Source organism: Oncorhynchus masou, chromosome 5, assembly GCF_036934945.1.
Source record: "Oncorhynchus masou masou isolate Uvic2021 chromosome 5, UVic_Omas_1.1, whole genome shotgun sequence".
Lineage (NCBI taxonomy): Eukaryota > Metazoa > Chordata > Actinopteri > Salmoniformes > Salmonidae > Oncorhynchus > Oncorhynchus masou.
This window is the reverse complement of record NC_088216.1, coordinates 10,957,332-10,973,048: the sequence shown is the minus strand read 5'-3', so window position 1 is coordinate 10,973,048 and position 15,717 is coordinate 10,957,332. Positions and strand designations below refer to the sequence as shown.

Sequence of the window (15,717 nt, the reverse complement as noted above, 5' to 3'; positions counted from 1 at the left end):
AGACTTTACTAACAGGACAAGCATGAGTTCCTCTCCCAGACTTCACTGATACTAACAGGACAAGCATGAGTTACTCTCCCAGACTTTACTGATACCAACAGGACAAGCATGAGTTCCTCTCCCAGACTTTACTGATACCAACAGGACAAGCATGAGTCCCTCTCCCAGACTTTACTGATACTAACAGGACAAGCATGAGTTCCTCTCCCAGACTTTACTGATACCAACAGGACAAGCATGAGTTCCTCTTCCAGACTTTACTAACAGGACAAGCATGAGTTCCTCTCCCAGACTTTACTAACAGGACAAGCATGAGTTCCTCTCCCAGACTTTACTAACAGGACAAGCATGAGTTCCTCTCCCAGACTTTACTAACAGGACAAGCATGAGTTCCTCTCCCAGACTTTACTAACAGGACAAGCATGAGTTCCTCTCCCAGACTTCACTGATACCAACAGGACAAGCATGAGTTCCTCTTCCAGACTTCACTGATACCAACAGGACAAGCATGAGTTCCTCTTCCAGACTTTACTGATACTAACAGGACAAGCATGAGTTCCTCTCCCAGACTTTACTAACAGGACAAGCATGAGTTCCTCTCCCAGACTTTACTAACAGGACAAGCATGAGTTCCTCTCCCAGACTTCACTGATACCAACAGGACAAGCATGAGTTCCTCTCCCAGACTTTACTAACAGGACAAGCATGAGTTCCTCTCCCAGACTTTACTGATACCAACAGGACAAGCATGAGTTACTCTCCCAGACTTTACTGATTCCAACAGGACAAGCATGAGTTCCTCTCCCAGACTTTACCAACAGGACAAGCATGAGTTCCTCTCCCAGACTTTACTGATACTAACAGGACAAGCATGAGTTCCTCTACCAGACTTTACTGATACTAACAGGACAAGCATGAGTTCCTCTCCCAGACTTTACTGATACTAACAGGACAAGCATGAGTTCCTCTCCCAGACTTTACTAACAGGACAAGCATGAGTTACTCTCCCAGACTTTACCAACAGGACAAGCATGAGTTCCTCTCCCAGACTTTACTAACAGGACAAGCATGAGTTCCTCTTCCAGACTTTACTAACAGGACAAGCATGAGTTCCTCTTCCAGACTTCACTGATACCAACAGGACAAGCATGAGTTACTCTCCCAGACTTTACTGATACCAACAGGACAAGCATGAGTTCCTCTCCCAGACTTTACTGATACCAACAGGACAAGCATGAGTTCCTCTCCCAGACTTTACTGATACCAACAGGACAAGCATGAGTTCCTCTCCCAGACTTTACTAACAGGACAAGCATGAGTTCCTCTCCCAGACTTTACTGATACCAACAAGACAAGCATGAGTTCCTCTCCCAGACTTTACTGATACTAACAGGACAAGCATGAGTTCCTCTCCCAGACTTTACTAACAGGACAAGCATGAGTTCCTCTCCCAGACTTTACTGATACCAACAAGACAAGCATGAGTTCCTCTCCCAGACTTTACTGATACCAACAGGACAAGCATGAGTTACTCTCCCAGACTTTACTGATTCCAACAGGACAAGCATGAGTTCCTCTCCCAGACTTTACTGATACTAACAGGACAAGCATGAGTTCCTCTCCCAGACTTTACTGATACTAACAGGACAAGCATGAGTTCCTCTCCCAGACTTTACTAACAGGACAAGCATGAGTTCCTCTCCCAGACTTTACTGATACCAACAGGACAAGCATGAGTTACTCTCCCAGACTTTACTGATACCAACAGGACAAGCATGAGTTCCTCTCCCAGACTTTACTGATACCAACAGGACAAGCATGAGTTACTCTCCCAGACTTTACTGATTCCAACAGGACAAGCATGAGTTCCTCTCCCAGACTTCACTGATACCAACAGGACAAGCATGAGTTCCTCTCCCAGACTTTACTGATTCCAACAGGACAAGCATGAGTTCCTCTCCCAGACTTTCCTAACAGGACAAGCATGAGTTCCTCTTCCAGACTTTACTAACAGGACAAGCATGAGTTCCTCTTCCAGACTTTACCAACAGGACAAGCATGAGTTCCTCTCCCAGACTTTACCAACAGGACAAGCATGAGTTCCTCTCCCAGACTTTACTGATACTAACAGGACAAGCATGAGTTCCTCTCCCAGACTTTACTGATACCAACAGGACAAGCATGAGTTACTCTTCCAGACTTTACTGATTCCAACAGGACAAGCATGAGTTCCTCTCCCAGACTTTACTGATACTAACAGGACAAGCATGAGTTCCTCTCCCAGACTTTACTAACAGGACAAGCATGAGTTACTCTCCCAGACTTTACTGATACCAACAGGACAAGCATGAGTTCCTCTCCCAGACTTCACTGATACCAACAGGACAAGCATGAGTTCCTCTCCCAGACTTTACTAACAGGACAAGCATGAGTTACTCTCCCAGACTTTACTGATACCAACAGGACAAGCATGAGTTCCTCTCCCAGACTTCACTGATACCAACAGGACAAGCATGAGTTACTCTCCCAGACTTTACTGATACCAACAGGACAAGCATGAGTTCTTCTCCCAGACTTTACCAACAGGACAAGCATGAGTTCCTCTCCCAGACTTTACCAACAGGACAAGCATGAGTTCTTCTCCCAGACTTTACTGATACCAACAGGACAAGCATGAGTTCCTCTCCCAGACTTTACTGATACCAACAGGACAAGCATGAGTCCCTCTCCCAGACTTTACTGATACTAACAGGACAAGCATGAGTTCCTCTCCCAGACTTTACTGATACCAACAGGACAAGCATGAGGTACTCTCCCAGACTTTACTGATACTAACAGGACAAGCATGAGTTCCTCTTCCAGGCTTCACTAACAGGACAAGCATGAGTTCCTCTCCCAGACTTCACTGATACTAACAGGACAAGCATGAGTTACTCTCCCAGACTTTACTGATACTAACAGGACAAGCATGAGTTCCTCTTCCAGGCTTCACTAACAGGACAAGCATGAGTTACTCTCCCAGACTTCACTGATACTAACAGGACAAGCATGAGTTCCTCTCCCAGACTTTACTAACAGGACAAGCATGAGTTCCTCTCCCAGACTTTACTGATACCAACAGGACAAGCATGAGTTCCTCTCCCAGACTTTACTGATACTAACAGGACAAGCATGAGTTCCTCTCCCAGACTTTACTAACAGGACAAGCATGAGTTCCTCTCCCAGACTTCACTGATACTAACAGGACAAGCATGAGTTCCTCTCCCAGACTTTACTAACAGGACAAGCATGAGTTCCTCTCCCAGACTTTACTGATACTAACAGGACAAGCATGAGGTCCTCTCCCAGACTTTACTAACAGGACAAGCATGAGTTCCTCTCCCAGACTTTACTAACAGGACAAGCATGAGTTACTCTCCCAGACTTTACTAACAGGACAAGCATGAGTTCCTCTCCCAGACTTCACTGATACCAACAGGACAAGCATGAGTTCCTCTCCCAGACTTTACTGATACCAACAGGACAAGCATGAGTTCCTCTCCCAGACTTTACTGATACTAACAGGACAAGCATGAGTTCCTCTCCCAGACTTTACTAACAGGACAAGCATGAGTTCCTCTCCCAGACTTTACTAACAGGACAAGCATGAGTTCCTCTCCCAGACTTTACTAACAGGACAAGCATGAGTTCCTCTCCCAGACTTTACTAACAGGACAAGCATGAGTTCCTCTCCCAGACTTTACTGATACCAACAGGACAAGCATGAGTTCCTCTCCCAGACTTTACTGATACTAACAGGACAAGCATGAGTTCCTCTCCCAGACTTTACTAATACCAACAGGACAAGCATGAGTTCCTCTCCCAGACTTTACTGATACTAACAGGACAAGCATGAGTTCCTCTTCCAGGCTTCACTAACATGACAAGCATGAGTTCCTCTCCCAGACTTCACTGATACCAACAGGACAAGCATGAGTCCCTCTCCCAGACTTTACTGATACTAACAGGACAAGCATGAGTTCCTCTCCCAGACTTTACTGATATCAACAGGACAAGCATGAGTTCCTCTCCCAGACTTTACTGATACCAACAGGACAAGCATGAGTTCCTCTCCCAGACTTTACTGATACCAACAGGACAAGCATGAGTTCCTCTCCCAGACTTTACTGATACTAACAGGACAAGCATGAGTTCCTCTTCCAGGCTTCACTAACAGGACAAGCATGAGTTCCTCTCCCAGACTTCACTGATACTAACAGGACAAGCATGAGTTACTCTCCCAGACTTTACTGATACTAACAGGACAAGCATGAGTTCCTCTTCCAGGCTTCACTAACAGGACAAGCATGAGTTACTCTCCCAGACTTCACTGATACTAACAGGACAAGCATGAGTTCCTCTCCCAGACTTTACTAACAGGACAAGCATGAGTTCCTCTCCCAGACTTTACTGATACCAACAGGACAAGCATGAGTTCCTCTCCCAGACTTTACTGATACTAACAGGACAAGCATGAGTTCCTCTCCCAGACTTTACTAACAGGACAAGCATGAGTTCCTCTCCCAGACTTCACTGATACTAACAGGACAAGCATGAGTTCCTCTCCCAGACTTTACTAACAGGACAAGCATGAGTTCCTCTCCCAGACTTTACTGATACTAACAGGACAAGCATGAGTTCCTCTCCCAGACTTTACTAACAGGACAAGCATGAGTTCCTCTTCCAGACTTTACCAACAGGACAAGCATGTGTTACTCTCCCAGACTTTACTAACAGGACAAGCATGAGTTCCTCTCCCAGACTTTACTGATACTAACAGGACAAGCATGAGGTCCTCTCCCAGACTTTACTAACAGGACAAGCATGAGTTCCTCTCCCAGACTTTACTAACAGGACAAGCATGAGTTACTCTCCCAGACTTTACTAACAGGACAAGCATGAGTTCCTCTCCCAGACTTCACTGATACCAACAGGACAAGCATGAGTTCCTCTCCCAGACTTTACTGATACCAACAGGACAAGCATGAGTTCCTCTCCCAGACTTTACTGATACTAACAGGACAAGCATGAGTTCCTCTCCCAGACTTTACTGATACCAACAGGACAAGCATGAGTTCCTCTCCCAGACTTTACTGATACTAACAGGACAAGCATGAGTTCCTCTCCCAGACTTTACTAACAGGACAAGCATGAGTTCCTCTCCCAGACTTTACTAACAGGACAAGCATGAGTTCCTCTCCCAGACTTTACTGATACCAACAGGACAAGCATGAGTTCCTCTCCCAGACTTTACTAACACTAACAGGACAAGCATGAGTTCCTCTCCCAGACTTCACTGACACTAAGAGGACAAGCATGAGTTCCTCTCCCAGACTTTACTGATACTAACAGGACAAGCATGAGTTCCTCTCCCAGACTTCACTGATACTAACAGGACAAGCATGAGTTCCTCTCCCAGACGTTACTAACAGGACAAGCATGAGTTCCTCTCCCAGACTTCACTGATACTAACAGGACAAGCATGAGTTACTCTCCCAGACTTTACTAACAGGACAAGCATGAGTTCCTCTCCCAGACTTTACTAACAGGACAAGCATGAGTTCCTCTCCCAGACTTTACTGATACCAACAGGACAAGCATGAGTTACTCTCCCAGACTTCACTGATACTATCAGGACAAGCATGAGTTCCTCTCCCAGACTTTACTGATTCCAACAGGACAAGCATGAGTTCCTCTCCCAGACTTTACTGATACCAACAAGACAAGCATGAGTTCCTCTCCCAGACTTTACTAACAGGACAAGCATGAGTTCCTCTCCCAGACTTTACTGATACCAACAGGACAAGCATGAGTTACTCTCCCAGACTTCACTGATACTAACAGGACAAGCATGAGTTCCTCTCCCAGACTTTACTGATACTAACAGGACAAGCATGAGTTCCTCTCCCAGACTTTACTGATACCAACAGGACAAGCATGAGTTCCTCTCCCAGACTTTACTGATTCCAACAGGACAAGCATGAGTTCCTCTCCCAGACTTTACTGATACCAACAAGACAAGCATGAGTTCCTCTCCCAGACTTTACTAACAGGACAAGCATGAGGTCCTCTCCCAGACTTTACTGATACCAACAGGACAAGCATGAGTTACTCTCCCAGACTTCACTGATACTAACATGACAAGCATGAGTTCCTCTCCCAGACTTTACTGATACTAACAGGACAAGCATGAGTTCCTCTCCCAGACTTTACTGATACCAACAGGACAAGCATGAGTTCCTCTCCCAGACTTTACTGATACCAACAGGACAAGCATGAGTTCCTCTCCCAGACTTTACTAACAGGACAAGCATGAGTTCCTCTCCCAGACTTTACTAACAGGACAAGCATGAGTTCCTCTCCCAGACTTTACTAACAGGACAAGCATGAGTTCCTCTTCCAGACTTTACTAACAGGACAAGCATGAGTTACTCTCCCAGACTTTACTAACAGGACAAGCATGAGTTCCTCTCCCAGACTTTACTGATACCAACAAGACAAGCATGAGTTCCTCTCCCAGACTTTACTGATACCAACAGGACAAGCATGAGTTACTCTCCCAGACTTTACTGATTCCAACAGGACAAGCATGAGTTCCTCTCCCAGACTTTACTGATACCAACAAGACAAGCATGAGTTCCTCTCCCAGACTTTACTGATACCAACAGGACAAGCATGAGTTACTCTCCCAGACTTTACTGATTCCAACAGGACAAGCATGAGTTCCTCTCCCAGACTTTACTGATACTAACAGGACAAGCATGAGGTCCTCTCCCAGACTTTACTGATACTAACAGGACAAGCATGAGTTCCTCTCCCAGACTTTACTAACAGGACAAGCATGAGTTACTCTCCCAGACTTTACTGATACCAACAGGACAAGCATGAGTTACTCTCCCAGACTTTACTGATACCAACAGGACAAGCATGAGTTCCTCTCCCAGACTTTCCTAACAGGACAAGCATGAGTTCCTCTCCCAGACTTTACTGATACTAACAGGACAAGCATGAGTTCCTCTCCCAGACTTTACTGATACTAACAGGACAAGCATGAGTTCCTCTCCCAGACTTTACTGATACTAACAGGACAAGCATGATTTCCTCTCCCAGACTTTACTGATACCAACAGGACAAGCATGAGTTCCTCTCCCAGACTTTACTGATACCAACAGGACAAGCATGAGTTCCTCTCCCAGACTTTACCAACAGGACAAGAATGAGTTCCTCTCCCAGACTTTACTGATACTAACAGGACAAGCATGAGTTCCTCTCCCAGACTTTACCAACAGGACAAGCATGAGTTCCTCTCCCAGACTTTACTGATACCAACAGGACAAGCATGAGTTACTCTTCCAGACTTTACTGATTCCAACAGGACAAGCATGAGTCCTCTCCCAGACTTTACTAACAGGACAAGCATGAGTTCCTCTCCCAGACTTTACTAACAGGACAAGCATGAGTTCCTCTCCCAGACTTCACTGATACTAACAGGACAAGCATGAGTTCCTCTCCCAGACTTTACTGATACCAACAGGACAAGCATGAGTTCCTCTCCCAGACTTCACTGATACTAACAGGACAAGCATGAGTTCCTCTCCCAGACTTTACTGATGCCAACAGGACAAGCATGAGTTCCTCTCCCAGACTTTACTGATACTAACAGGACAAGCATGAGTTCCTCTCCCAGACTTTACTGATACCAACAGGACAAGCATGAGTTCCTCTCCCAGACTTTACTGATACCAACAGGACAAGCATGAGTTCCTCTCCCAGACTTTACTGATACCAACAGGACAAGCATGAGTTCCTCTCCCAGACTTTACTGATACCAACAGGACAAGCATGAGTTCCTCTCCCAGACTTCACTGATACCAACAGGACAAGCATGAGTTCCTCTCCCAGACTTTACTGATACCAACAGGACAACCATGAGTTCCTCTCCCAGACTTTACTGATACCAACAGGACAAGCATGAGTTACTCTCCCAGACTTCACTGATACCAACTGGACAAGCATGAGTTACTCTCCCAGACTTCACTGATACCAACTGGACAAGCATGAGTTACTCTCCCAGACTTTACTGATACCAACAGGACAAGCATGAGTTCCTCTCCCAGACTTCACTGATACCAACTGGACAAGCATGAGTTACTCTCCCAGACTTTACTGATACCAACAGGACAAGCATGAGTTACTCTCCCAGACTTCACTGATACCAACTGGACAAGCATGAGTTACTCTCCCAGACTTTACTGATACCAACAGGACAAGCATGAGTTACTCTCCCAGACTTCACTGATACTAACAGGACAAGCATGAGTTCCTCTCCCAGACTTTACTGATACCAACAGGACAAGCATGAGTTACTCTCCCAGACTTTACCAACAGGACAAGCATGAGTTCCTCTCCCAGACTTTACTGATACTAACAGGACAAGCATGAGTTACTCTCCCAGACTTCACTGATACTAACAGGACAAGCATGAGTTCCTCTCCCAGACTTCACTGATACCAACTGGACAAGCATGAGTTACTCTCCCAGACTTCACTGATACTAACAGGACAAGCATGAGTTCCTCTCCCAGACTTCACTGATACTAACAGGACAAGCATGAGTTCCTCTCCCAGACTTCACTGATACTAACAGGACAAGCATGAGTTCCTCTCCCAGACTTTACTGATACCAACAGGACAAGCATGAGTTCCTCTCCCAGACTTTACTGATACCAACAAGACAAGCATGAGTTCCTCTCCCAGACTTCACTGATACCAACAAGACAAGCATGAGTTCCTCTCCCAGACTTTACTAACAGGACAAGCATGAGTTCCTCTCCCAGACTTTACCAACAGGACAAGCATGAGTTCCTCTCCCAGACTTTACCAACAGGACAAGCATGAGTTCCTCTCCCAGACTTTACTAACAGGACAAGCATGAGTTCCTCTCCCAGACTTTACTGATACTAACAGGACAAGCATGAGTTCCTCTTCCAGACTTTACTGATACCAACAGGACAAGCATGAGTTCCTCTCCCAGACTTTACCAACAGGACAAGCATGAGTTCCTCTCCCAGACTTTACTAACAGGACAAGCATGAGTTCCTCTCCCAGACTTCACTGATACTAACAGGACAAGCATGAGTTCCTCTCCCAGACTTTACTGATACCAACAGGACAAGCATGAGTTCCTCTCCCAGACTTTACTGATACCAACAGGACAAGCATGAGTTCCTCTCCCAGACTTTACTGATACCAACAGGACAAGCATGAGTTCCTCTCCCAGACTTTACTGATACCAACAGGACAAGCATGAGTTCCTCTCCCAGACTTCACTGATACCAACAGGACAAGCATGAGTTCCTCTCCCAGACTTTACTGATACCAACAGGACAACCATGAGTTCCTCTCCCAGACTTTACTGATACCAACAGGACAAGCATGAGTTACTCTCCCAGACTTCACTGATACCAACTGGACAAGCATGAGTTACTCTCCCAGACTTCACTGATACCAACTGGACAAGCATGAGTTACTCTCCCAGACTTTACTGATACCAACAGGACAAGCATGAGTTCCTCTCCCAGACTTCACTGATACCAACTGGACAAGCATGAGTTACTCTCCCAGACTTTACTGATACCAACAGGACAAGCATGAGTTACTCTCCCAGACTTCACTGATACCAACTGGACAAGCATGAGTTACTCTCCCAGACTTTACTGATACCAACAGGACAAGCATGAGTTACTCTCCCAGACTTCACTGATACTAACAGGACAAGCATGAGTTCCTCTCCCAGACTTTACTGATACCAACAGGACAAGCATGAGTTACTCTCCCAGACTTTACCAACAGGACAAGCATGAGTTCCTCTCCCAGACTTTACTGATACTAACAGGACAAGCATGAGTTACTCTCCCAGACTTCACTGATACTAACAGGACAAGCATGAGTTCCTCTCCCAGACTTCACTGATACCAACTGGACAAGCATGAGTTACTCTCCCAGACTTCACTGATACTAACAGGACAAGCATGAGTTCCTCTCCCAGACTTCACTGATACTAACAGGACAAGCATGAGTTCCTCTCCCAGACTTCACTGATACTAACAGGACAAGCATGAGTTCCTCTCCCAGACTTTACTAACAGGACAAGCATGAGTTCCTCTCCCAGACTTCACTGATACTAACAGGACAAGCATGAGTTCCTCTCCCAGACTTCACTGATACTAACAGGACAAGCATGAGTTCCTCTTCCAGACTTTACTGATACCAACAGGACAAGCATGAGTTCCTCTCCCAGACTTTACTGATACTAACAGGACAAGCATGAGTTCCTCTCCCAGACTTTACTAACAGGACAAGCATGAGTTCCTCTCCCAGACTTTACTAACAGGACAAGCATGAGTTCCTCTCCCAGACTTTACTGATACTAACAGGACAAGCATGAGTTCCTCTCCCAGACTTTACTGATACCAACAGGACAAGCATGAGTTCCTCTCCCAGACTTTACTGATACCAACAAGACAAGCATGAGTTCCTCTCCCAGACTTCACTGATACCAACAAGACAAGCATGAGTTCCTCTCCCAGACTTTACTAACAGGACAAGCATGAGTTCCTCTCCCAGACTTTACCAACAGGACAAGCATGAGTTCCTCTCCCAGACTTTACCAACAGGACAAGCATGAGTTCCTCTCCCAGACTTTACTAACAGGACAAGCATGAGTTCCTCTCCCAGACTTTACTGATACTAACAGGACAAGCATGAGTTCCTCTTCCAGACTTTACTGATACCAACAGGACAAGCATGAGTTCCTCTCCCAGACTTTACCAACAGGACAAGCATGAGTTCCTCTCCCAGACTTTACTAACAGGACAAGCATGAGTTCCTCTCCCAGACTTTACTAACAGGACAAGCATGAGTTACTCTCCCAGACTTTACTAACAGGACAAGCATGAGTTCCTCTCCCAGACTTTACTAACAGGACAAGCATGAGTTCCTCTCCCAGACTTTACTAACAGGACAAGCATGAGTTCCTCTCCCAGACTTTACTGATACCAACAGGACAAGCATGAGTTACTCTCCCAGACTTTACTGATACTAACAGGACAAGCATGAGTTCCTGTGTGTGTGTGTGTTTCAGGACCTGGCTCAGTGTGTGAACGAGGTAAAGAGAGACAACGAGATCATCAAACAGATCACCACCTTCCAGTTGTCTATAGAGAACATGACTCAGTCTCTGGCTCTGTACGGACGACCCAAGATAGATGGAGAACTGAAGATCAGCTCCTCAGAGAAGAAGTCCAAACAGGACAGGTGTGTGTGTGTGTGGGGGGGGGGGTCACATAGTGTGTCAGTGTGTGTTTGTGTGTGTGTGGGGGGGGGTCACATTGTGTGTCAGTGTGTGTGTGTGTGGGGGGGGGTCACATTGCGTGTCAGTGTGTGTGTGTGGAGGGGGGGGCTGTGTGTGTATCACAGTATGTGTTAGTCTGTGTGTGTGTGGGGGGGGGGGTCAGGTATGCGTGTGAGTGAGTGTGAGGTCTGTATTGGTGCTTTACAACGGTGTATGTGTGTGTGTGTGTGTGTGTGTGTGTGTGTGTGTGTGTGTGTGTGTGTGTGTGTGTGTGTGTGTGTGTGTGTGTGTGTGTGTGTGTGTGTGTGCGTGCGTGCGTGCGTGCGTGCGTGCGTGTGTGTGCGTGTGCGTGTGTGTGTGTGCGTGCGTGCGTGTGTCAGGTATGCGTTCCTGTTTGACAAGGCGATGCTAGTGTGTAAGAAGAAGAGTGGAGAGACGATGGAACTGAAGGAGATTATAGACCTGCAGTACTACCAGCTACGAGATGAGACCACCGGGGAGAAGGACAGCAAGAAGGTAGCTTAGTCTTCTCCTCCTCTTCTTCTCCTCCTCTTCTCTTCTCTGCTCTTCTCCTCCTCTTCTTCTCTGCTCTTCTCCTCCTCTTCTTCTCCTCCTCTTCTCTTCTCTGCTCTTCTCCTCCTCTTCTTCTCTGCTCTTCTCCTCCTCTTCTTCTCCTCCTCTTCTCTTCTCTGCTCTTCTCCTCCTCTTCTTCTCTGCTCTTCTCCTCCTCTTCTTCTCCTCCTCTTCTCTTCTCTGCTCTTCTCCTCCTCTTCTTCTCTGCTCTTCCCCTCCTCTTCTCTTCCTTCTCTTCTCGTCTTCTCCTCCTTCTCTTTTCTTGTCTTCTCCTTCTCCTCTTCTCTTTTCTTCTCTGCTCTTCCTTCTCGTCTTCTCCTCCTTCTCTTGTCTTGTCTTCTCCTTCTCTTCTCTTCTCTTCCTTCTCTTCTCGTCTTCTCCTCCTTCTCTTGTCTTGTCTTCTCCTTCTCCACTCCTCCTCTTCTCTTCCTTCTCGTCTTCTCCTCCTTCTCTTGTCTTCTCCTCCTCTTCTCTTCCTTCTCTTCTCGTCTTCTCCTCCTTCACTTGTCTTGTCTTCTCTTCTCCTCTCCCCACATTTTGTACTAAACTTACCCTGTGTGTGTGTGTGTGTGTGTGTGTGTGTGTGTGTGTGTGTGTGTGTGTGTGTGTGTGTGTGTGTGTGTGTGTGTGTGTGTGTGTGTGTGTGTGTGTGTGTGTGTGTGTGTAGTGGTCACATTTTTTCCTGCTTATAGACTGTTATGGGAAGTCAGGATACGACCTTTTCTTCAAGACCAGAGATCTCAAGAAGAAATGGCTGGAGCAGTTTGAGATGGCCCTGTGAGTCATACAATAGTTCATGGATGGAGGGAGGGAGGGATTGGTGGATGGAGGGAGGGATTGGTGGAGGGATGGAGGGAGGGATTGGTGGATGGATGGAGGGAGGGAGGGATTGGTGGAAGGAGGGAGGGATTGGTGGATGGAGGGAGGGATTGGTGGATGGAGGGAGGGAGGGATTGGTGGAAGGAGGGAGGGAGGGAGGGATTGGTGGAAGGAGGGAGGGAGGGATTGGTGGATGGAGGGAGGGATTGGTGGATGGATGGAGGGAGGGAGGGATTGGTGGATGGATGGAGGGAGGGAGGGATTGGTGGAAGGAGGGAGGGAGGGAGGGATTGGTGGAAGGATGGAGGGAGGGATTGATGGATGGATGGAGGGAGGGAGGGATTGGTGGATGGAGGGAGGGATTGCTGGATGGATGGATTGGTGGATGGATGGAGGGAGGGAGGGATTGGTGGATGGATGGAGGGAGGGAGGGATTGGTGGAAGGATGGAGGGAGGGATTGATGGAGGGAGGGAGGGATTGGTGGATGGAGGGAGGGATTGGTGGAAGGAGGGAGGGAGGGAGGGATGGGTGGAAGGATGGATGGAGGGATTGATGGATGGATGGAGGGAGGGAGGGAGGGATTGGTGGAGGGAGGGATTGGTGGATGGATGGATGGAGGGAGGGAGGGATTGGTGGATGGATGGAGGGAGGGAGGGATTGGTGGAAGGAGGGAGGGAGGGATTGGTGGATGGAGGGAGGGAGGGATGGATGGAGGGAGGGAGGGATTGGTGGATGGAGGGAGGGATTGATGGATGGATGGAGGGAGGGAGGGAGGGATTGGTGGATGGAGGGAGGGATTGGTGGATGGATGGAGGGAGGGAGGGATTGGTGGATGGATGGAGGGAGGGATTGGTGGATGGATGGCGGGAGGGAGGGATTGACTAATGGACAGACTGACAGACTGGTGGATTTATTTGGTTGCTTGATTGTTTGATTGATCCGCAGGTCCAACATGTGTCCAGAGAACTGTACTGCCAACAGTCATGACTTCCAGATGCACTGCTTTGAAGATACCACCTCCTGCAAGGCCTGCAGTATGCTCCTCAGGTACACACACACACACGCACACACACACACACACACACACACACACACACACACACACACACACACACACACACACACACACACACACACACACACACACACACACACACACACACACACACACACACACACACACACACACACATACACACACACACAAGCTCCTCAGATCCTCAAAGTTCAACAGCTGCACCACTGAGAGTATCTTGACTGGCTGCATCAACTCTTGTTATGGAAACTGCTCGGCCTCCGACCGCAAGGCGCTACAGAGGGTAGTGCGTACGGCCCAGTACATCACTGGGGCCAAGCTGCCTGACATCCAGGACCTCTATACCAGGCGGTGTCAGAGGAAGGCCCAGTACATCACTGGGGCCAAGCTGCCTGACATCCAGGACCTCTATACCAGGCGGTGTCAGAGGAAGGCCCAGTACATCACTGGGGCCAAGCTGCCTGACATCCAGGACCTCTATACCAGGCGGTGTCAGAGGAAGGCCCAGTACATCACTGGGGCCAAGCTGCCTGACATCCAGGACCTCTATACCAGGCGGTGTCAGAGGAAGGCGCTACAGAGGGTAATGCGTACGACCCAGTACATCACTGGGGCCAAGCTTCCTGACATCCAGGACCTCTATACCAGGCGGTGGCAGAGGAAGGCCCAGTACATCACTGGGGCCAAGCTTCCTGACATCCAGGACCTCTATACCAGGCGGTGTCAGAGGAAGGCCCAGTACATCACTGGGGCCAAGCTGCCTGACATCCAGGACCTCTATACCAGGCGGTGGCAGAGGAAGGCCCAGTACATCACTGGGGCCAAGCTGCCTGACATCCAGGACCTCTATACCAGGCGGTGTCAGAGGAAGGCCCAGTACATCACTGGGGCCAAGCTTCCTGACATCCAGGACCTCTATACCAGGCGGTGGCAGAGGAAGGCCCAGTACATCACTGGGGCCAAGCTGCCTGACATCCAGGACCTCTATACCAGGCGGTGTCAGAGGAAGGCCCAGTACATCACTGGGGCCAAGCTTCCTGACATCCAGGACCTCTATACCAGGCGGTGTCAGAGGAAGGCCCAGTACATCACTGGGGCCAAGCTGCCTGACATCCAGGACCTCTATACCAGGCGGTGTCAGAGGAAGGCCCAGTACATCACTGGGGCCAAGCTGCCTGACATCCAGGACCTCTATACCAGGCGGTGTCAGAGGAAGGCCCAGTACATCACTGGGGCCAAGCTGCCTGACATCCAGGACCTCTATACCAGGCGGTGGCAGAGGGTAGTGCGTACGACCCAGTACATCACTGGGGCCAAGCTGCCTGACATCCAGGACCTCTATACCAGGCGGTGTCAGAGGAAGGCCCTAAAAATGGTCCGATTCCAGCAACCCAAGTCAAAGACTGTTCTCTCAGCTACTGCATGGGAAGCGGTACCGATGCATCAAGTCTGGAACCAACAAGGCCCGGAACAGATTCTACCCCCATAAGACTGCTAAGTAGTTAGTTAAATAGTCAAATAGTACTCGTCATACAGACAGATAGATAGAAAGATAGATAGATTGACTTCTCACAATCTCACTCTCTCCTCTCTCTCTAATCTCTCTCTCCCTCGTCTCTCTTTAATCTCTGTCTCTCTTTAATCTCTCTCTCTCCCTCCTCTCTCTCTTTAATTTCTCTCTCTATACTCCCTCCCTCCTCTTCTCTCTCTCTCCTTCTCTCTCTTTCTCTCTCTCTCCTTCCTTCTCTCTCTATACTTGCTCCCTCCTTCTCGCTTTCTCTCTCTCTCCTTCCTTCTCTCTATACTCTCTCCCTCCCTCCTTCTCTCTCTCCTTCCTTCTCTCTCTATACTCTCTCCCTCCCTCCTTCTCTCTCTCCCTCCCTCCCTCCTTCTCTCT

General features: G+C 48.1%; 1 protein-coding gene across 1 annotated transcript in view; it reads left to right on the top strand.

Moving 5' to 3' along the window:
• The window catches only part of LOC135532910 (proto-oncogene vav-like), a 70,438-nt gene that overhangs the window by 40,661 nt on the left and 14,060 nt on the right, over positions 1 to 15,717 (top strand). The window contains 4 exon segments of the mRNA XM_064960345.1: positions 11,182 to 11,354; positions 11,772 to 11,907; positions 12,632 to 12,741; positions 13,730 to 13,831. Of these exon segments, the coding sequence (XP_064816417.1) occupies positions 11,182 to 11,354; positions 11,772 to 11,907; positions 12,632 to 12,741; positions 13,730 to 13,831 (521 nt within the window).